At 36.7% G+C, this 23512-nt stretch overlaps 1 protein-coding gene across 2 annotated transcripts in view; it reads left to right on the top strand.

Moving 5' to 3' along the window:
- CUL4B (cullin 4B) overlaps positions 1–11581 on the top strand; it is a 36423-nt gene extending 24842 nt beyond the window's left edge. Inside the window, exons 15-21 of one of the 2 annotated variants that reach the window (XM_026520512.4) lie at positions 379–470; positions 1564–1671; positions 2765–2878; positions 3713–3818; positions 5347–5519; positions 7084–7236; positions 8938–11581. In XM_026520512.4, the coding sequence (XP_026376297.1) occupies positions 379–470; positions 1564–1671; positions 2765–2878; positions 3713–3818; positions 5347–5519; positions 7084–7236; positions 8938–9033 (842 nt within the window). In that variant the 3' untranslated portion in view covers positions 9034–11581. The remainder of the gene's footprint in view (positions 1–378; positions 471–1563; positions 1672–2764; positions 2879–3712; positions 3819–5346; positions 5520–7083; positions 7237–8937) is intronic. The other variant, XM_026520513.4, reaches the window with a different exon arrangement.
- The last annotated feature ends 11931 nt before the right edge of the window (positions 11582–23512 follow it).

The raw sequence follows: 23512 nt of genomic DNA, 5'->3' as shown, positions 1-23512 counted from the left end.
TCTTTCATTAATCATTGTTCATATAATGAAAATGTAAATTGAGTAAGCTCATGAGGTTTCCAACCTATTGTACATATCTGTACATATCCAGAGCTGTTGCAGTTTTTTAAAAAATAAAACAGTGTTTTTGTTTTTATTAGTTGTATAAATATTTTCCATTTATCTTATGCCTAAATAGTAGATAAGGTTACTACAGGATTAAAGAGTTTGACTCTGAATTAGTGGGGCATACACTTTGGGGTAAGGATTTTTTCATTCTTGTGAATAGTTACAGATCATATTTCATGCTAAAGTAAGTTTTATATTTCATGTTTTCAATTTTCAATTCTTTGTTTTCACCACTTTAAAATATCATAAATGTGTAAACATCTTTGATAGAATGTGGAGCTGCTTTCACCAGCAAACTTGAAGGAATGTTTAAAGACATGGAACTTTCTAAAGACATCATGATTCAGTTCAAACAGGTAAAAGTGAGTTAAACTCTTAACTTAATTTCTCAAACTTAAGTATATTTAGTTATCTTCTTGCTGTGATATGCACTGAAGAGGATAAATAGAAACCTATATTTGTTGTAAATACATCATAGGAGCTTAGATGATATTCACATTAGAGGAAAAAAATCACCAACAAAATATATTTGACCTACTTCAGAATTTATTCCCAATATAGATCCAAGGTAACAAAAAACCAAATAAAATGCATTGACTGAAGTCACGACAAGAAAAACTGTAGCTAGATCTTGAGACCAGGGCTGTCACTAGCATCTAATTGCTGTTGGTGATTTGTATGTTCAAAGCTGGCAGTGGGGAGAGAGGAGAGGTGATAGAATGGTTGTATAAGGCCTTTGGGGACATTGTGAATGAAAAGCTAGATCCACAGTTTTGCAGATGTTGGTAGAAGGTGGTTTTGAAATATTTAAGAGCATAGGTAATAGCGATAGCAAATTAGATTTTCCTCTCAGGGTTTTAGTAATGACTTCTTTACCACTATATTGCTGTAGTGGGAACTGAGAATGGACAACACAAGAGAAAGATCAGTAGAATCATGGTCCTATAGTAGTGACAGAATAGGGTTTATCTGCTTTGCTCTTTCCCCTTCTTATTCCTTCCCCACTTCAGGTCACCCCCTGCAGACAGGCAGTGGAGCAAGTGAAAACCTGGAGACTTGGGCTGGCTGGTGGGGCGAGGAATGGGGGTTGCTACAAGGTGTCCCAACCCACATAGGCATCTCCAAAGATGGGGACTGCAGGTGGTAGGGGGAAAAGAATGGAGAATGAGATTCTACCTATAACAGCCCAGCCATAAGTGAGAAATTATTTAAGTCAATAATGCCTCTAACAAGGTCACATGATCCTTGTGTGCCATTGTAATAAAATATTATCTAGTACATTTAATATAGGCTTCATTTATAGTCCTTTTATAACAGTTACCTTTTATTTTAAAGATGGTCAATGTTTGCATGTAATTTTGTAAAGGGGAACTTCTTGAATGGGTCGTTACTATGACATGAAATGTATGCGCTTTCGTTTTTAAGATCTTAGTGTGTGTGTTGATCTTACTGTAGTATATGCAGAACCAGAATGTACCTGGGAATATTGAATTAACTGTGAACATCCTGACAATGGGTTATTGGCCAACGTATGTGCCTATGGAAGTCCATTTACCACCAGAGGTAAGAGTTGCTGTTCAGGACTTGAGTTATAAGCATAGAAATACATAAAGCTTCTATCTTGCTTGTCTTTGAAAAATAAATACTTTCTAAAAGTTTGTGTCAGTAAGCACACCAACACCAAATGCCAACTGTTCTAATATTTTGCTCTTCTTTTTATATGACTCTTGTATATATATCATTAGAGCATAGTTAACAATGTCAGGTTTCTGGGTTCAGGGCCAGTTTCTCTGACTCTTCTTTTAGTTCTCCAGATTGTACCCATCATTCTGCCCAGCTGTCAGAAATTTTTGCTTGTGTATCACCTGGGGGTTGGATTGCTGAGTGAGTGGGCTTGAGTAAATCCATCCTAACTTTTGGGGAAATGTCTTAAACTCAGGACTGAAGCTTAGAAAGGGGGTTAAGGCTAGAGATAGATATTGAGAATTCTTCATGGAGATGATCATGGAAGCCAAGGGGGTAGAGATCTCCCTCATTAGGAGGAAAAATATAGAAATAGGAAGAAAAGGGCTGAGACAGAACTTTGGAAAAGGTTCACATTTGGCAGATGGTAGGAAAAGGGACCTGTGAAGGAAACCAACAAAGAAGCAATAGTGAGATAAAGGAACCGGTATGGTTTGGAGGCACAAAAAGCTCCTGGAGGTGAATATTTCAAAAGAGGGGACGTTTAGATGTTGCAGAGAGATCAGAGTATAAAAACTGATAAATGCCATTAGCTTTGGTAGTGGGGAGACCATTACCTTATATCAGAGAGATCAGTGGAACTACTGGGTATAAAAACTGATACTAAAAACTTCCAGAAATTATTACACATGAGGTAAATATAAAGAATGGTGAAAGTGGGGCGCCTGAGTGGCTCGGTCGTTAAGCATCTGCCTTCGGCCCAGGGCGTGGTCCCAGAGTCCTGGGATTGAGCCCCACATCGGGCTTCTCTGCTGGGAGCCTGCTTCTTCCTCTCCCACTCCCCCTGCTTGTGTTCCCTCTCTCACTGGCTGCCTCTCTCTCTCTGTCAAATAAATAAATAAAATCTTTAAAAAAATGGTGAAAGTGATACTGGATACAGAGCTTAAATAAAGCTGTATTTTATTTATTGTAGATGGTAAAACTTCAGGAGATTTTCAAGACATTTTACCTAGGCAAACATAGTGGCAGGAAACTTCAGTGGCAGTCAACCCTAGGACACTGTGTGCTAAAGGCAGAATTTAAAGAGGTAAGTAGATGTTCCCCAAACTTAGTTTTCATCTTCATCTTTGATGTTGAGGTCATCTTTTTTTTCCTTAGAAAATTTTTTTTATTTGAGTAAAGTTGACATATGATGTTACCTTAATTTCATGTGTACAACATAGTGATTCAACTTCTGTCTATATTATGCTGTGCTCACCAACAGGTCATTCCTCTTAACTTGAAGGTTTAAGCTGTTTTACAAGTTTATCCTAAATACATGACAGACTGATTGCTTATCACAGCTTTGTGTGTATTATAAGAATATGGTCTTCTTCATGGCTGAATTGGCCCTGCTGCAAGACCAAAAACCAATAACCATTTTTCTGCCACCTGTGGATGCAGAATTCTTGTTGCTGCTGCTTGACAGGAAACTTCTTGTTGCTGGGAGCTAGAGAATAGAGTGGGCGTAAAGGAGAACAGTTCCCATATCTAATTTCCAAAAATCCCTGCAGCTTTTCATGACTAATTTGAATCCAACAAGTTGAAAATGCATTTGAAATAGTGATTTCTTGCTGCTTCTGAAAAATAATCTATAATGACACATGAGGCTGAGTTATTAATTTTCATTATTCTGTTGTTCTGTTTTAATTATAAGGCTTTAAAAAAAGACCTGTGGAAAGGTCACCCAGTCCTCCTTCCTGTTTTAGGTAGGATCACACGTAAACCCTACACTGAACATACTGGCTTTTCTGGATAATGTTAATCCATGTTTCTGAATCTACTAATTGAAAAAATGTTTTTCCTATTAAAGATTAGTTATTTGATTAATTTTCATGTATTTTTTTTAAAAATGATGGCTAACCTGCTGTTTCTTCAACAGGGTAAAAAAGAACTCCAGGTCTCTCTTTTCCAAACCCTGGTGCTGCTAATGTTTAATGAGGGAGAGGAGTTCAGTTTGGAGGAGATCAAGCAGGCTACCGGAATAGGTTTGTATTATTAATCAGTCAATTAGCAAGCATTATTCAGTGTCTACTGTGTTCATTCTACTAGGTTAAGAGCTTTGGGGGGGATACAAAGGAATACTCCCTCTCCTCAGCACTCATATAATCATGGGGAAAGGGGGAATTTCACAACCAGTAAGTACCAATATGTGGTGCTGACTAGGAATGTGTTAGGAGTTCAGTGAAGCAGGAGATGTCTGTGGGCTGGCATAATTGGGAAATCATTCATGAAGCAGGTGATATTTGAGGTGGGGCTTCACATTTTAGTTAGGGAGATGGCATAAGCTGCCAGGGGAGATAGTGTGAGACAAGGCCTAGCGCTAGGAATGAGCACAGTGTGGGCAGGAGTCCCGAAGTATTAACTGCAGCATCAAATAGTGAGATACAAAGCTAGATAGGTAAGATGAATAGAGCCTGATCATGGAAAGCATTGCAAATCTAGCAAATTAAACCTTTGTAGGGTTTCAAGTATGCGACATACTAGAAGTGGCTTATTTGGACAACTTACTTGGAATCAATAGACGGTAGGGCAGCTTGGAGGTTGAAGAGATGCCAGTCCAGAAGCTAGTGGGGGTAATTCAGGCATAAAGTGATAAGGGACTTAGTTTAGAATGAGGCCAGTGAGAATGATGAAGAGGCCTCTATCTCTAAGGAAATAACTACTAGGTACATGAAGGATGAAGGGGAAGGAACAGTTAAAAGATGATTCCAGGGGCGCCTGGGTGGCACAGCGGTTAAGCATCTGCCTTCAGCTCAGGGCGTGATCCCGGCGTTGTGGGATCGAGCCCCACATCAGGCTCCTCCGCTAGGAGCCTGCTTCTTCCTCTCCCACTCCCCCTGCTTGTGTTCCCTCTCTCGCTGGCTGTCTTTATCTCTGTCAAAAAAAAAAAAAAAAGATGATTCCAGGGTTTCTCACCAGAGTGGATTGGTAGTTTCAGGGCTAACAATTGGAAAGAGGACACAGTTTTATGGGGAAGATATGAATTAAACTTTGGACATATTGGAGTTAATGATAGTAAAACAGGTGGAGGTATGTTTTGTAAGATTTTTTTTAAGATTTTATTTAATTTATTTATTTATTTATTTATTTATTTGTCAGAGAGAGCACAAGCAGGGTGAGCAGCAGGCAGAGGGAGAAGCAGGCTCACTGCTGAGCAGGGAGCCCGATGCAGGACTTGATTCCAGAATTGGGATCATGACCTGAGCCAAAGGCAGATGCTTAAATGACTGAGCCACCCTGGCATCCCTGGAGGTGTCTTTTGAATGTGGGATTAGAAGGAAGTGACATGTCCTTTCTGAAGATTTGGTAGTTATCCACATGGAATAATTGGAGCCTTTAGAGGACCACAAGAAAAAAGCCATTGGTTAGGACAAAGAGGAAGTCATTGATGACCTTGCGGAGAAAAAGGAAACTGTTTTAATAGAGGGATGGGGTAGAAGTAGATTGAGGTGAATGTAGTGGTTTGTGTTGATGAACTAGTAACAAATAACTAATCCACTATTTCTTCTTCAGAGGATGGAGAATTAAGGAGAACACTGCAGTCATTGGCCTGTGGCAAAGCTAGAGTTCTGGCAAAAAATCCAAAGGGCAAAGATATTGAAGATGGTGACAAGTTCATTTGTAATGATGATTTCAAACACAAACTTTTCAGGATAAAGATCAATCAAATCCAGATGAAAGAAACGGTATGTCTTTTGCATTCTCCTTGTTCTGATGCACTGGAATTATACGTGTTCATAATAAAAATGTATAAAGAAGATTTTATGCCTGTACTATAACCACTAACATTTTCTGTGCCTATATCTAGCTCAATATATTTCAGTACTTGATCTCGAAGTTTTTTGGGGGAAATGCACACAGTTGGGCTTGATAATTTTATATCCTGCTTTTTTTGCTTAATATTAGAGTTTTAGAATTTTCCATGCCATTAAGTATCTTCATAAAATGGCAGATAGCCACACGATGTTCTTTTACATGGCCATTATAATTTATTCAACCAGTGTCTGTTGGGCAGTTAAATTCTTAATTTCTTAGTCAATAAATTTCCATTTCTATTGTCATAATTTCTATTGTCAATAAAACTGCAAGAAACATCTTTGTACCTAAATCTTAATCTCTCTGAGACTTCCTTTATGATAAATTCATGGAAGTACTTCTTTGGGGTTAAAGAGTATGAACATTGTAAGAGTCTTAAAAATGATGTCGTATTGCGTTCCAGAACTTCTGGACCAATTTACACTCTGTCTAGCAGTGAGAATGCCTGTCTTAATGGTGCCCTCACCAGCACTAAAGATTATACTTTCTTTTTTAAATCTTTGCCAACTTGCCGAGTGAAAACTCCAATTTAGTTAGTATTTCTTTGATTAACAGTGAAGTTTTTGTTTGTTTTTGCCATTTGAATTTGTAAGAGACTTTTATTACAGAAAGAAACAACTGCAGCATTTCCTGAAACCATTTGGTTTCAATTCCAAAAGTTTAATGCAGTACATGAGGAAAAGTTTTAATGTGGGATAGAGGTCGGTATCTCAGACACGTTCCTGTCTTATTTACATTCACATTAAAGGTGTGATAATCCCTTAGAAGAGTACTGTGTTCTTTTAAAACATTTATGCTGTATCAGAAAGAAATTAACTACAAGAAGCCCAAACTGTTCTTTTAACTTAGGTGCTAAAGATGGCCTTTTTTTGCTTTAGCATTAAAATTGATAAACTGTCTCCTAAACACCTAAATTTCTGTCAGTCTTGAGCAAATATAATAGCTAACACTGCATTTCTGATTTATGTATTATAAAATAAAAATTAATTTTTAAAAAGTTTGACTCTAGTTTGCTTAGCTAGTACCATACTTTAAGTCAGAGATCAGAGTCAGTCTGTTTTGCAGATAAGCTAATGTCCTACAGAAATCTGGGCAGTAACCCCTTGTGACACATTTAGAAGATTTTGAGGACAAAGTAAAAGAAAATGGTAAATGCTCCATCAGCCAGCTCTCTACTTCTAAAAAGGCAACTTTAAGTGGTATTTTTCTATTAACTAATATTGGCATTACTTCAGTGGTACAGGACAATATAATTAGGACAGAAAAGAGTTGTTTGTAGGTTTTTTCCTGTCATCATCTGTATTTATAAGATTTCTTTAAATAATTCAGTGTATTTAAACCGTTAATAGTGTGTCATGTCCCTAAAACGTACAAATTTGTGTAAGCAAGTTTCACTTCAGGTACATTTCCTAAGTTTAAAAACTTTTTTTTTAGGTTGAGGAACAAGCAAGCACTACAGAAAGAGTATTTCAAGACAGACAGTATCAAATTGATGCTGCAATTGTTCGGATTATGAAGATGAGAAAGACGCTTAGCCACAATCTTCTTGTTTCAGAAGTGTACAACCAGCTGAAATTTCCAGTGAAGGTAGGTACTTCTGTGTTTTTGAATTGACCTTATAATATATAAAAGAGAACACATTACATTTTCAGACACGAATCTTAAAAACATAGATTAAAGCCTCAAGACCATTTGGAGGGACAAAAGTTTTCATTTCTCATGCTCATATATATGATCCCCCCCCAAAACCCTTTGTTAGCATATGTGGGTAACTGGGACAAAGGGGAAAGTCATAAGGGATCTTAAACCTGAAAGTTTAGCTGCTAAATGAGTGTGAAATTTTCAGGTTCATTCACAATATTTCCTCTGAGCTTTGTTATTTTTGTTATTTTTTTTTTCTTTTTGAAATACCTTGGTATTTTGACAGATTTGGTTATTTTAATCTTCTGTTTAGTTAGCTTATCTAAGTGTCCATTAAAAACTCTGCACAGATAATTAACCATCAGGCATCTTTTTGAAAAGTTTAACAATTGTTCTGGCAACCTGAAATTGGTCATTTAAATGGACATGTGCCAGTGTAAATGTCCAGTAATAAAGAGGCTTAGACAATGTGGTGTTTTATTGGCCTGTTTTCCAAGGTTTTTTTAGAAGGTTCTCAAACCTTTGTGATGATAAACACTTTGTAGAGTTTGGATAGACTCTTGGCTCTTGAGGTTCTCAGCAGCTTTGGGCTTAGGTAAATCATTTCACCTTGTTTTGTAAAATGGGGATGATAATGTGAGGCGTAAATGAGATATGATCTGTGTACAAAACTTAGCACTGGGCCTGGCATTGTAAGTGCTTGTTAGTGATTAATGCTAATAAGGCAGGCTTTCTCTCTTCTCCAAACCTAGTACTGCCTTCTCATTACCACACTCTTACCCTCATGCTCTGCCTTACAACTATTTCATCTCCAGCCAGAGAGGTCACTGAGGCAGTTAAAGGATCATTATAATAAATGTTGGTTTTTGGCCACCCCATCAAACTACTTTTGCTCTTTACTCTTCTCAAATCAAGTGGCCATTTTACGCTATCTGAAAAACTCTGTCAGCAAGATTATATTCTTTTTATGGGCTAGATACAAAACAGTGAAATTTTGTCATCTAAGAGCTATGAATGCAATGGTGAGAACAAGTTAGAAGCTGTCTCAATTTTTCAACCATAAGTAGGATTCAAAAATCCAAATTGTTTATAGTAGGTAACAGGTAAATCTTACATTAAGCCTAAAATATTAGGAGGTAATTCACTTATCAGACCATTTGTTGTAGCATTCTTGTAAATAGTGTTTTCTGTAGTACATTTTTTTACCTTAATTTATAAAAACGCAACCTGCCTGTGAGAACTAGCTTTTGCCCAAATTTAGGGTCTACTTATCTTCTCACACTCTGTTGGCAAAACTAAATAGCAATTCTGTTTCCCTAAACTATAATGTATTTCTCATGTGAAGTTATGATAAGTTAGTCTTTTGTATTTGTGCGGAGAGTATCTGGTTCTCAAAAGACCTCTTTAAGGTAGAAAAGTAACAAAGTATTGTGTAATGATATGACGAGATGTGACGGTATATGTATAGTATAAAAACATTTCTTAATCTGGTTTTATTTTCATTATACTTTTTCTCTTTAAAAAAATAAGGATATTTAAATACATTAAATCAGTGAGCCAAAACTTCTTTTTTTAAATGGGGTATTGGTACATGGGCTTGAGCCAATGATTATAAGGTTTGCACTGAAAATTTGCCTTCTCTTACAGCCTGCTGATCTTAAGAAGAGAATAGAATCCTTAATTGATCGGGATTACATGGAAAGAGATAAAGAAAATCCAAACCAATACAATTACATTGCATAAAACCTTGGCCTCCGAGTATTTGGTATCATATGCGGTAGCCAGTGGATAAACTAACTTGTTGATCGTATATTATTTGACTTCTTTTATACTACCAATGACCAAATGAAGCAGTGTAATGGAAATAGTTGAGTCGACTTTTTCAGTGGTTAACATGCCCATTTAAAGAGTTAATACTTAACCTTTAAGAAGAATGTTGTTGAACTCTTTGCATGTTATTTAGTATGATGTGCAGAAAATTCTTAAGAAAGTACCTGGTCTTCATGATTCCTGTTTGGAACTGGGGAAGAGGTCCTATGGCTATTAAAAAAGGAGGGGGGGTTCTTATACACCATTAATTATGAAGCAAAAGGTTTATTTGCTTAAAATGTCATTTAAAGATACTTAAACTGCATGCAAACTTTATTTACTGTACAGAGTTCTGGATGTATTTATCAAATAGAAAAACCACCCTGGACTTGGTTGTTCACCTGTTTTGTGATTTCCCTTGAAAAGAAAAATAAGCTGTCATAGCTATTGATATTTTACTACGTAATGTTCTGTTACACTGAAAGGGATGTTTTAAAAAAAAAAGTTATTTGGAAACAAGTTTTCAAGTAGAGGGACAGTTGCTTACATAATCTCTTGTATATACGCATCCTAAGACATTCTATTTATGACCATGGGATGTGTGTATATGGCTTAGCCCTGAGTTTACTGTTCTGATTAACAGGTACTTATAAAAATAGCTGAAATAGAAAATTGCTGATCAGCTGTATTAGAAGAACATGGTAGGAGAGAAAAACCCAACTCTTCATATTAAAAATGAATACAATATGAACATTGCATAAGAGACCAAAACCCATGTGTTTTGTAAATTTTTACAAGAGCAAAAATTCATCAACTAGTTTTCAACTTCCTATAGACTTCAATGTTGTTTGGACAGTTTTGTCTTCAACTTGGACCAATTGTTAGATTGTTACAGGCTTCCTAGGATTTAGCATTCCTATTTTCTCTACCAAAGTTTTTTTTGGGGAAGCACCCCAACTCTCCATTTTGCTAAATAGAACTGTCATCCTCCTAACTTCCTAAAGACCTAAAGTAAAGGTCTTCCTTTATTTTCTCCATATACCTCTTAAGTGGGAATTTCAAAATCTGTATTCTGATCTTATTCCTTTCAAAATTTCTTGAAGAGTTCTCATAGCCACTGGACATCTGCTTTTCAGGGGAATGTCCTAGGATTGTTCATACATAGACAATAGCAAAAGTATTGTTACTCAAATTGGTAATGTGAGTAAAAAGCCTTCTCTTTAGCATCAGTGGGGGATTGGTTGGTTGGTTGGTTGGCTTTTGTGGGTTTGGTGGTTGGGTTTTTTTGTTTTTTGCTTCTTTGTTTTTCCTTGAAGGGAATCGATCTTGGAGGAGAAGCAGAAAATTTTGTGTGGATTTTTTAAAATCAGAATTGCTTTGATGCTTTTGGCAACAGTGTATTTTCTTGACTATTTGGAGCCGTTAGGAAGAATACCTAGGTCCTAACTGTCAACTGAGGAGACTTTTGGCTCTTGTGTCTACTATTGACTGTTTTCTTGAATTCTCAAGCCCTGTGACCAGCTATTATAAAAAAGTTGCCTGTTTCTCTCTGATTGCATCAACTTGCACACTGTTAACAATATGTGGTATTTAGAATGCCTTCCTAATTCTTTTTGAGCAGCCATTGCCTATATTTTCTCAGCTTCTCCCTGGTTTCCTTGCATGGGCTCATCTGACAAGGAAATGCAGCAATTCTGTTCGTCCTCTCTCCACACTGGACCATTTCTGTCAGTGTTCTAACTCATCCCTGATGGTCTCTGAGATATATAGACTATTCCACAAGACTCAGTAGTTACTCTTAAGGCATTTTTAGGTAGAATTGGTCCCTGTTAGGAGGAGACTCTTGGTGTCACTTTTGTTATCTTGAAAGCTGGTCCCTTCCCTGAGGCTCTTAATTTTTTGAAAACTTGATGCTGTTTCAACTGAAAAATTGGCAAGAATATTAACACACAAGTCGAGGGGAGCTGTTTAAGATATTGAAAAATAATTGCAAACAACATTGGGTAATTGTGACTTTCAGTTGTTCTGTATCAGTTAAATTTTTGTGCTCTTTTCCCTGTGTACGTGGTGGTTCTATTTTTCTCCAATAAAACTTTTATTTAAAAAAAGTTTCTGGAGAAGATCTTTAAAATTCAAGCATTTTAAGAAAGTTACGAGACAACAGAACTTTAAATCTTCCTAATGATTTAATGAATTTACATCTGTCAATTTTGTTATTTTAAAATTTTCTCTTTTTTATTTTTGTGGTTGTTTGGTGATAATGCTATAGGAATGTGGAGGAGGGTATTGGTAAAGGGCGAGTCAAATTCCCAGGAATTCTCAAGGTGAGTATTCATTCTTAAACGTCATATTTTAGAAAAACCAAGTGCAAGTGTAAACACTGTTACATTCGAATTCTCAAAAGGTGGATTGTTGCATAAAGTGAATGTGAAACTAGATTTACATTGAGGAAAGAATAAAAGATGAAATGCTTTTGTTTCAGTAATGGCACTTGATCTTCCTTTGCTATTAATAATGACTTCTGTGTACTGTCACTGTAAGATGCACATCAAGGACCTTACCAAGGAATCAGGAATCAGGAAGCTTTTTTTTAACCCAGTTCCTGAGTCTGTTGAACAGTCTGAACATGCTGTCTAGCCACACTCTTGAGAATTCTGATCTTGTACATGTGTGTACAGTTGAGGAAAGCAGTTTATTCTGTTTAGGCATCTGGGTCTCAAGATTTTCAGAAGCTTCTTTTTTAATCTTAGTATCCATAAATCTTCTTTTACATTAGCTGTTTTTTTGTTTGTTTTAATGACCATTCTGTTTAATGCTGTGAACGGCAGGAAGTGTTATAAACATGTTCTGTTCTGTCATCTACATAAAATTGCCAAAACATACTGTTCATTAAAAAGAAAAGAGCAGTACTAATGGGAATTTGCATAATTAGGCTTTATATGATGTCCTTGCTAGCGCTTCATTAATCAATATTTTTAAAGTTTCCTACAAAAATTTGCTTTACATTTGAATGTGAAGAGATTTGTTCACCTGGAAACACTTGGTTCAGATATAACATTTTGTTCAGTTCTTTTCCTTGCTATTATAAAATAGGTATTTCTTTTTTTGAACACATAGTATACTTTTATATTTAACAATCCCTAGGATTCCCTGCCTGGCTCAGTCAATAGAGCATGCAGCTGTTGATCTCAGGGTTGCGAGTTCAAGCCCCACATTGGGTGTGGAGCCTACTTTAAAAATTTTTTTAAATATACTACAAAAAAACCCCAATCCCTAGAATTTATGTCTAGCACAGTAAAAAGAATTGTAAACTTTCTTTTGGAGAACTTTTTTTTTAAAGATTTTATTTATTTATTTATTTATTTATTTATTTATTTATTTGAGAGAGAGAGAGAGAGGAAGGAGCAGGGAGCCCAGTGATGATGACACAGGACTCCAACCCAGGACCCTGGATCATGACCTGAGCTGAAGGCAGACGCTTAACCTACTGAGCCACCCAGACGCCTCGTGTAGAACTTTTTTATTTGATGTAGAATGTAATATGCTGTGGAGCCACATTAGAACTTAATAATTCTATAGCTATAAAAACATTTTCCTCATAACCTTTAATTCTTTTTTTTTTTTTTTTTTTTTTTTTTTTTTTTGCGCGAGAGAGCGGGGATACAGAGGGAGGAGTGAGAAAAATCTTAAGCAGGCTCCACACCCAGTGCGAAACCAACGCAGGGCTTGATTTCACAAACCTGAGATCACGATCTGAGCCAAAATCAAGAGTTGGGTGCTTAACCAACGGAGCCACTCATGTGCCCCATAACCTCTAATTGTAATAAAATATTTTAAAACCTCTTCTTTAATTAAAAAAATTTGTGAATTGCACAAAATTTTCCATTTTAACCATTTTTAAAATTTTATTTATTTGTCAGAGAGAGGGAGAGCATGAGCAGGGGGAGGGGCAGAGGGAGAAGCAGGCTCCCCTCTGAACAAGGAACCTGATGCAGGACTTGATCACAGGACCCTGGGATCATGACCTGAGCCAAAGGCGGTCGTTTAACTGACTGAGCCACCCAGGCATCCCCATTTTAACCATTTTAAATTGTACAGTTCAGTGACATTTAATACATTCACCCTTTTGTGCAACCATCACCATTCTCTAGTTCCAGAACATTTTCATCATCCCAAGGAAACCTTGTACTCATTAGGTGGTTAATCCCCATTCCTCCTCTATCCAGCCTCTGGAAAGCACTAATCTACTTTCTATCTCTATGGATTTGCCTAGCCTGAATATTTCATATCCATGCATATAATATGTGACCTTTTGTGTCTGGTTTCTTACCATTTAGCATGATGCTTTCAAGTTTCACCCATGATAGAGCATGTGTCAATACTTCATTCCATTTTATGGTTGAGTAATAGTGTATGTATGTACCACATTTTGTTTATTCAGTCATCGGTTGATGCACGTTTGGGTTGTTTACTCCCCTTGGCAATTGTGTGGCATAGCAACACTATGAAGATTTGTGTATAAATACCTGTTCACCTCCCTGTTTTCAAATCTTCTGGTTATGAACTCAGCAGTGGAATTGCCGGGTTATATGGCAATTCTCTGCTTAATATATTGAGGAGCCACTAAACTTTTCTGTAGAAGCTGCATCATTTTACATTCTCACCAGCAATGTGCGAGGGTTCAGATTTCTCCACACCCTCATCAACACTTGTTCTTTTTTTTTTCCCCTATTATAACCACCCTAGTGGGTGTGAAGTGCTGGTTTTTGAATTGCATATCCTTGATGACTTATTGATGTCGACTATCTTTTCATGTGCTTGTTGGCCATTTGTACCTTTTCTTTGGAGAAATATCTATTCAAGTCCTTTGGCCATTTTTTTAAAGTAATCTCTGTGCCCAGTGTGGAGCGTGAACTCACAACCCCAAGATCGAGTCTCATGCTCTGTCACCTGAGCCACCCATGCACCCTTCCTTTTGGGCCATTTTTAAAATGGGTTGTCTTCATGTTGATGAGTTGCAGGAGTTCTTTATATATTAAGGATACAAAACCCTTATCAGATACAGTGGTTTGCTAATATTTTCTCCTATTCTGTGGGTTATCTTTTTACTTGCTTCATAGTGTCTTTTGATGTACAAAAATTTTACATTTTAATGAAGTCCAATTAATTTTTTTTAGTTTCTTGTTCTTATGTTGTCATGGCTGAGAAACCATTACCAAATCCAAGCTCTTAATAATTTACCTCTGTGTCTTCTTGTGTGAGAGTTTTATACTTTTACCTTTAATCTCATTTGAGTTAATTGTTGTATGTAACATCAAGTAAGGGTCCAACTTCATTCTTTTGCATTTGGATGTCCAGTTGTCCCAGCACCATTTGTTGAAGAGACTATTCTTTCCCCCATTGAATGCTCTTGTTACCCTTGTCAAAAATGAGTTGAGCATAGCGCTATGGATTTATTTCTGGACTTTTCCATTGATCCATCTATGGATCATTATACCAGTGTTACACTATTTTGATTACTGTAGCTTTTTAATAAGTTGAAATTGGGAAGTGTGAGTCCTACACTTCTTTTTCAAGATTTTTTTAGTTATTCAGGTCTCTTGCTATTCCATGTGAATTTTAGGATCAACTTTTCCATTTCTGCAAAAAAGGCCATTGGGATTTTGATAGGGATTCTATTAAATGTATAGATCTCTTTGCGAGTATTGCCATCTTAATAGTATTAAGTCTTAGTTTAGACCATGAACATAAGATGTCTTTACATTTTTTTTAGAAAGAGCATGTGAGTGAGGGGGGGGCAGGAGGAGAGGGAGAGAGAATATTTTTTTAAAAAAATATTTTATTTATTTGATAGAGAACAAGCAGGGGGAGCAGCAGAGGGAGAGGGAGAAGCAGGCTCTGCCGAGCAGGGAGCCTAATGTGGGGTTCGATCCCAGGACCCTGGGATCATGACCTGAGCCAAAGGCAGATGCTTAACTGACTGAGCCACTGAGGCACCCCATGGAGAGAGAATCTTAAGCAGCCTCCACATGCAGCACAGAGCCCAACACGGGGCTCGATCTCAACCCTGAGATCATGACCTAAGCTGAAATCAAGAGTCAGATGCTTAACTGACTGAGCCATCCAGGAGCCCCAATGTCTTTACATTTTTAAACCACTTGTTGTAGGTCTTTAAGAAATTTCTTTCAGTAGGGGCGCCTGGGTGGCTCAGTTGTTTGGGCATCCAACTCTTGGTTTCAGCTCAGGTCATGATCTCATGGGTGATAGGATCGAGCCCTGGGTGGGGTTCTGTGCTCAGTGGGGAGTCTGCTTGAAGATTCTCTTCCTCTGCCCCTCCTCCCACTCATGCATGCACATGCTTTCTCTCTCTCTGCAATGAATGAATCTTTTAAAAAAATTTCTTTCAGTAATATTTTATACATTTCATTGTACAAGTCTTTTATATCACCCTGGTTAAATGTATTCCTATGTATTTTGTTCTTTTCAGTACTGTTACAAATTGAATTGTTTTTTGTTTTTTGTTTTTTTTTAAAGATTTTATTTATTTATGTGACAGAGAGACAGCCAGCGAGAGAGGGAACACAGCCAGGGGAGTGGGAGAGGAAGAAGCAGGCTCATAGCGGAGGAGCCCGATGTGGGACTCGATCCCGGTACGCCGGGATCACGCCCTGAGCCGAAGGCAGACGCTTAATGACTGCGCTACCCAGGCGCCCCTGAATTGTTCTTTTAATTCACTTTTCAGATTGTTCATTGCTAGTATATACAATTTTTTTGAAGATTTTATTTATTTGAGAGAGTGAGCGAGAGAGAGAAGGAGCAGGGGGAGGGGTAAAGGAATATAAGGAAAAGCAGACTCCCTGCTGAGCAGGGAGCCCTACACAGGGCTTGACCGGGTTTTGGATCCTGGGACTCTGGGATCATGACCTGAGCTGAAGGCAGATGCTTAACTGACTGAGCCACCTAGGTGCCCCTAGCATATACAATTTTTTAAGAGATTTTATTTTTATTTTATTTATTTATTTATTTTTTTAAAGATTTTATTTATTTATTTGACAGAGATAGAGACAGCCAGCGAGAGAGGGAACACAAGCAGGGGGAGTGGGAGAGGAAGAAGCAGGCTCACAGCGGAGGAGCCTGATGTGGGACTCGATCCCGGAACGCCGGGATCACGCCCTGAGCCGAAGGCAGACGCTTAACCGCTGTGCCACCCAGGCGCCCCAAGAGATTTTATTTTTAAATAATCTCTACACCCAACATGGGACTGAACTCACAACCCTAGATCAAGAGTCACTTGCTCTCCTGACTGAGCCAGCCAGGCTCCCGATATACAATCTTTCTGTGTTGATCTTACACCCTACAACTTTGCTGAATTTGTTTACCAGCTTTAATATATTTTTGTGGATTTTTAAGGATTTTCTATATATAGCATCTTCGTTGTCTACAAAGAGAGATAGTTTTTCTTTTTTCTTTCCAATTTGGGTGTGTTTTCTTTCTTTTTCTTGCCTAATTTCTCTGGAGCTTCCACTATAATGTCGAATAGAAGTGGCTAAAGCAGGCATCCTTGTCTTGTTCCTTATCTTAGGGGGAGAGCTTTCAGTCTTCCACCATTGAGAACGATATTAGCTGTGGGGGTTTCACAAATACCCTTTATCATGTTGAGGAAGTTTCCTTCTATTCATAGTTTTCTGACTGTCTGTCATTTAAGAATGTTGTATTTTGTCAAATGCTTTTTCTGCATCAATTCAGACAATTGTGGCTTTTCCCCTTTGTTCTATTAAATTGGTGTGTTACATTTATTGGTTTTCATATGTTGAACCACCCTTGCATTCCTGACAAATCCCACTTGATCATGGTGTATAATCCTTTTAATATGTTGCTTAATTTGGTGTGCTAATATTTTGATGAGGATTTTTAAAAAAGATTTTATTTATTTATTTGAGAGAGAGCACAAGCTGGGGAGTGCAGAGGGAGAGGGAGAAGCAGACTCCCCGCTGAGCAGGGAGCCTGATGTGTGACTCAGTCCCAGGACCCTAGGATCATGACCTGAGCCAAAGGCAGATGCTTAACCAACTGAGCCACCCAGGTGCCCACTGATGAGGATTTTTGCATTACATATTCATAAGGGATATTGACTTGTCTGTAGTAGTCTTGTGTCTTTGGCTTTTCTCTCAATAGAAGGAGTTAAAAAGTGTTTTTTCCTCTTTTATTCTTTGGAAGACCTTGAGAAGGATTGGTGTTAATTCTTATATATTTAATAGAACTCACCAGTGGAGCCATCTGGTCCTGAGCTTTTCTCTATGGGGAAATTTTAAATTACTCAATTCAGTCTCTTTGCTTATAGACCTGTTCAGGTTTTCTGTTTCTTCTTGAGGCAGTTTTAGTATTTTGTTTCTAGCAATTTGTTGATTTGATCTTGGTTATCCAATTCATTGGTGTACAGTTGTTCATAGTGGGTTTTTTTTCATCCTTTTCATTTCTGTAAGGTTGGTAGTAATGTCCTACCTTCGTTTCTGATTTTAGTAATTTGAGTTTACTCTCAGTCTAGCTAAAGGCTTGTCCATTTTGATCTTCTCAAAGAGCCAACTTTTGACTTTGTTGCTTTTCTCTTTTGTTTTTCTGTTCTCCAGTTATTTCCACTCTAATATTTATTATTTACTTCTCTTTTTCTAGTTCCTTAAGGTATAAAAGTTAGCTTATTGATTTGATTTTTTTTGTGTGTGTAGGCATTTACAGTTATACATTCCCCTGTTGGCACTATTTTTGCTGCATCTTGTTAAGTTTTAGTACGGTATTTTCATTTATCTCAGCACTTTCTAATTTCCATTGTGATTTCTTTTTTGATATATTTGTAATTTAAGAGTGTGCTGTGTAATTTTTACATATTGTGAACTGTTCACTTTTCTGTTATTGATTTCTAGTTTTTTCATTGTGGTCAGAGAAGATCCTGTGTATGATTGAGTCTTTTTTTTTAATTTATTGAGACTTGTGGCCTAACATAGATTTTTCCAGGAGAATGAATACTCCATGTGGACTTAATGTGCATAGTGTTTAAGTCCTGCTCCCTTATTGACCTTCTTGTTCTGTTCATTATTGAAAGTGGGGTATTGAAGTCTTCACCTATTATTGTGGAACTGTCTGTTTCTCCCTTCAGTTCCGTAAATTTCAGCTTCTTGTAATTTGGGACTCTGTTAGGTGTTTATATGTATAGATTGTTATATCTTTTCAATGGGTTGACCCTTAATATATATTACAGTTCTTTGTCTCTTGTACAGGTTTTTACTTAAAAGTTTATTTTGTCTGATAGTAATAGAGCCACTCTAGCTCTCTTTTGGTTACTATTTGCATGCATATCTTTATCCCTTCTTTCTCTTTCAACCTATTTGTGTTTTGGGATCTAAAGTGACTCTCTTACAGACAGCCTATAATTAATGTTTTTTTTTTAATCCAGTCTTTCATTTGTTTTTATTTTAATGTTTTTTTATTATATTATGTTAGTCACCATACAGTACATCCCCGGTTTCCAATGTAAAGTTCGATGATTCAGTAGTTGTGTATAACACCCAGTGCACCATGCAATACGTGCCCTCCTTACTACTCGTCACCAGTCTATCCCATTCCCCCACCCCCACCCCCAGTCTTCAATCTCTGCCTTTTTTGATTGGAGAGTTTAAGCCATTTGCATTTAAAATAATGACTGATAAAACTGCCATTTTGCTATTTGTTTGCTATATATCTTGTATCTTTTGTTTCTCAACACCTTTATTACTATCTTTTGTGTTTGAATTTTTTTTGTAATATAGTGTATTGATTCCCTTCTCATTCCTTTTTTTCTCTATCATTTTAGTTATTTTCTTGGTGATTAGGGGATTGCAATTGACATCTTAAATTTACAACAAACTAGTATGAATTAGTAACCAACTTAGCTGCAACAGTATACAGAAATTGTTCCTATACAACTCTGCCCTCCTTTGTGTAGTTATTGTCACAAATCATATCTTTATACATTGTATGCCCTTTAACATAGAGGTAATGTCTTTTTTGTGTTTCCTAAATCAGTCTTAAGTAGCCAGTAAGGCATTAAGTTGAAAATAATTATCAAAGAGTGAATTCTTTTCAGGTATTTAACTGTTTTGTGTTGATTAAAAGTCCCTGCTATGCATAAAGGTATTTTCTTCCTCTATGTCAGAAGTTATTTTTTTTAAGATTTTTTTTTTAAGATTTTATTTATTTATTCGACAGAGATAGAGACAGCCAGCGAGAGAGGGAACACAAGCAGGGGGAGTGGGAGAGGAAGAAACAGGCTCTTAGCGGAGGAGCCTGATGTGGGGCTCGATCCCAGAACGCCGGGATCACGCCCTGAGCCGAAGGCAGACGCTTAACCGCTGTGCTACCCAGGCGCCCCTATTTTTTTTAAGATTTTAATTACTAGCACTTGCACGTGCAAGGATGTGGGGAGAGGCAGAGGGAGAGAATCCCAAGCAGATTCCCCACTGAGCACAGAGCCCAATGTGGGGCTCGATCTCACAACCCCGAGATTATGACCTGTGTGGAAACCAAGAGTAGGAAACCTAACTGACTGCGCCACCCAGGCACCCCAGAAATTATTTTTTAAAACATTTTCCAGGGGTCCCTGGGTGGCTCAGTTGATTAAGTGTCTGACTCTTGATCTCAGCTAAGGTCTTGATATCAGGGTCATGAGTTCAGGCCCCGCACTGGGCTCCACACTGGGTGAGGACCCTACTAAATAAATAAGTAGATAAATAGATAAATATAAATACATACATATACACAGACACACACACACACACATGTATATATATACCAAAACAAAACATTTTCTGGTTTTTATTAAGTATATCTATTTCATTGTTGATTTATTTAAATCATTGGTATGTTAATACCTTGTGAAAACATTTTTAAAAGATAATTGTCTGAAAAAAATAATTGGAAATTTTTCACAGCGGTTAATATATCTAAAAGGGCAGTATGGGATTTGCTAGATTTTAAAAAGATAACACACAAAAAAAGCAAAGGCAAATTTTCCTAGAATCAGACCTACATGACGTCTGTCCTAAAACACTCATTGCAATATATGCCGTGGAGTTGGCACTTTTCAAAGATTTGTTTCTAATTACTCTTTGAGTTAAGGAGTTTTGATTATGATGAAGAAAGTTACTACACAAACATTTCCCTCTTTTGTTTGACTTTCATATTCTTAAAATATTTAATAATTCATAAAATATTTAGGAATATTAAGTATTCTGCTTAGCACGGTTTGGCATTTGATTATTTTAAGAGGAAATTAGATATACACGAGTCAAATGTTTTAACAACAGACAGGAATAGCATGAAAGCCTCAAGGATCTTGAAGGGAGGCCCGTGGGGGCCTCTATTAGCCTCTCCCTCGACTCTTATGTAGGCGGTAATAAACAGAGGGTCCTTTCCTTCACAACTGAAGTGGACTAGAAAAGTCAGTTGTTCCAGACCAATGTGTAGCATCCTACGTAAAACAGATGATCAGGTTCTATCATCCAAGAATATGTATTTTGGGGATATCAGTTTCTATCAAAATACTAGAACATTCTGTTTACTTAATTTCCAATTTATCATTCCAAAGTAGATCATTAAAATGTGTTTTTTGGGAGAAATGAGAGGGATGCAAGAAGCAATGGTGATCAAATTGTTGAAATGTTCATATATTCAAATAAACATGGACTAAAAGTAAAATGACTAATTTAAGATTGGCGCTCACCTACTAAACAAGCTAACATAGAAGATGGAAAGAGTTTGGAATATAAATGTAGTAAGGCCTCTGTTCAGAAGAAGGGTAAAGACTAACTTTGGACTCTTAAGTATGCATATCAAAATTAAAGATGCCTAGAAATCCCACTCCTAATTCACCCAAGAGGAATGAAAACTTACGTTCACACAAAAGCCTGTATGTAAACACAGTAATTTTATTTCTAATTGCCAAAAACTTAATCAAACGGTCCTGCTGGTGAATAAACAACCGGTTGGTACGTATATGCAATGGAATACTAATACTGCTTGGCAATTTAAAGGAACACATTGTTGGGGGACCTGGCTGGCTCAGGCTCAGTTGGTAGAGCATGTGATTCTTGATCTCAGGGTTCAGAGTTCAAGTCTCATGTTGGGTATAGAGCTTACTTTAAGATAAAATAAAAGGAACACGCTATTGATACATTCAACAATGTGGCTCTCCCATGCATTATGTTAAATGAAAAAAGCTAGAATCAAAAGGCTGCATATGGTATACTTCCATTTACATTACATTGTGCAATAGGCAAAACTAGGAGTGGAAAACAGATTAATGATTAGCATGGGTTGGTGTGGGGAGAGGCACTTGACCACAAAGGGGATAGGTAAGAGGGAATCTCAGGAGGTAATGGAACATTAAGATTTTAGTGTTCTTTGCATTTGTTAAAACTTGGAAGTATACACCAAAATTAATTTCCCTGTGTGTAAATTACAAGCTTTATAAGTCAGTAAGAAAAACAGGAGACTCAAAAGTGAGCAAAGAATATGAATAGGCATTTCACAGAAGGGGAAACCCCAATGGCCAATGAATTTTTAAGATCAGTCTAATCATGGGGATGCAAAATAAAACAGGTACAATTTCACATGCATCAAATTGGCAAAAATGGAAAAGACTCAGTACTAGATGACAGTTATGATCAGCAATGTAAATTCGATGGTGGTGATATAAATTGGTACAACTACTTTGAAAAGCAATATAGTGATGTTTTGTAAAGTCAGAGGTGCCCATATCTTAAAACTGAGCAATTCTAATTCAAGATACATATCCTAGAGTAATTCTAACATCATGTACAAAGAAGTACACAAGAATATTTCTATAGCATCTGTAATTAGTAAAAAAAAAAAATTGGGACAGACTGTGTTCAACAGCACAATGGATAAATTGTGATACATTTTAAAGTATATAACATTTAAACTTTGAATTTATAAAATATATAAATGTATAAGATTTATAATAAGTGTTATATAGCAGTTGAATGTATTAGTACTACATCAACAGATAAATCTCTAAAACAATGGTGAAAAATGCAAGGTGAAGTACACAGCCAGTATGATGCCATTTACATAAGTTTTATTTTTTTTAAGTTTTTTTTTTTTTAGGTATTTCTCCACCCAGTGTGGGGCTTGAACTCACAACCCTGAGATCGAGTCACATGCTCTTCTGACTGAGCCAGCCAGGTGCCCCCCATTTATGTAAATTTTAAATAACTTACAAAAAATAAATAATTAAAATTCCTTACTTAAAATTTAAAAGTATAAATAATACTTTATAATGTTTAAGGGCTACACATAAACATTTGAACTAGTAAATTTTAAAATTGCCTTAGAATGGTAAACACCACATCCAGGACAGTGGTAATCTCTTGGGGGAGGATGAAGGAGAATAAGGTAGAGGGGTACGCAGAACTTGAATTCTATCTGTAGTGTTTTATGAAAATTGTACAAACCCTACGATCAAGCAGTTCCACCCTCACATTGGAGAAACTTGCTCCATGTGCATGAGAAGACTTCTATGTGAATATTTGTAGCAGTTTCCAAACAAGTGTGTTAACTAGGTTCTTTGAATATTCTATATTGTTATTAATTTTTTGTCTTTAGTTTTAACCTATTAAAAATTGAGAAAGGAGCATTACAATGCCCCACCTTTATCGTGCTATAGGGACCCTCTGAGTCCCAAGCAATGCGTTTTAAATTCTGTTTTGACTTACATTAATATAACTACTCTGGCTTTTGGCTAGTATTTGCTTGGTATATTTCTTCATTGCTTAACTGTCAGCCTTTCTGTGTTCTTATATTGAGGGGTGTCTTTCCATTTTAGGTGGATTTTCCCTTTCTGCCCTTTATTTGACAGTCTCTTTCAACTGGCAAATTACATTCATTTGCATCTCTGTGGCCACATTTATATTTGTATTTGTTTCTAACATCTTAGTGGTTGCTGTCTATCTGTTCTAATTTCCTTTGCTTTTTCTCCTTTCTCAGCTTAAAAAAAAATTAAATTTTGTTTATTTTCTTATTCCATTTTCCCCCAGTACTTAATTTGGAAATTATATATTCTATTTCTGTTCTTTCATTGATTACCCTTGATGTGTTAGCATGTGTGCTTAACAAAGTCTCAAGTTACTATCGATTGTTCCAAATAATATATGGGTGTTAGAACACTTTAGATACTGATCACCTCTTTCCCAACTTACACGGTAGTATCCAGTATTTTAGTTTTGTCCTCTTTTTAAAAATAAACACAAATTAAAAGTCTGCTCAGATACCACTTTTTCAACGAGGCTTACCATAGCCACTGTATTTAAAATATCAGTTTACTCGTTTAATATGCTTATGGTATATCGTCTGTTTACTCCAC

This window comes from Ursus arctos, chromosome X (genome assembly GCF_023065955.2).
Source record: "Ursus arctos isolate Adak ecotype North America chromosome X, UrsArc2.0, whole genome shotgun sequence".
Classification (NCBI taxonomy): domain Eukaryota; kingdom Metazoa; phylum Chordata; class Mammalia; order Carnivora; family Ursidae; genus Ursus; species Ursus arctos.
The sequence above is the reverse complement of the archived record's forward strand: the minus strand, read 5'-3'. Positions and strand labels throughout refer to the sequence as shown.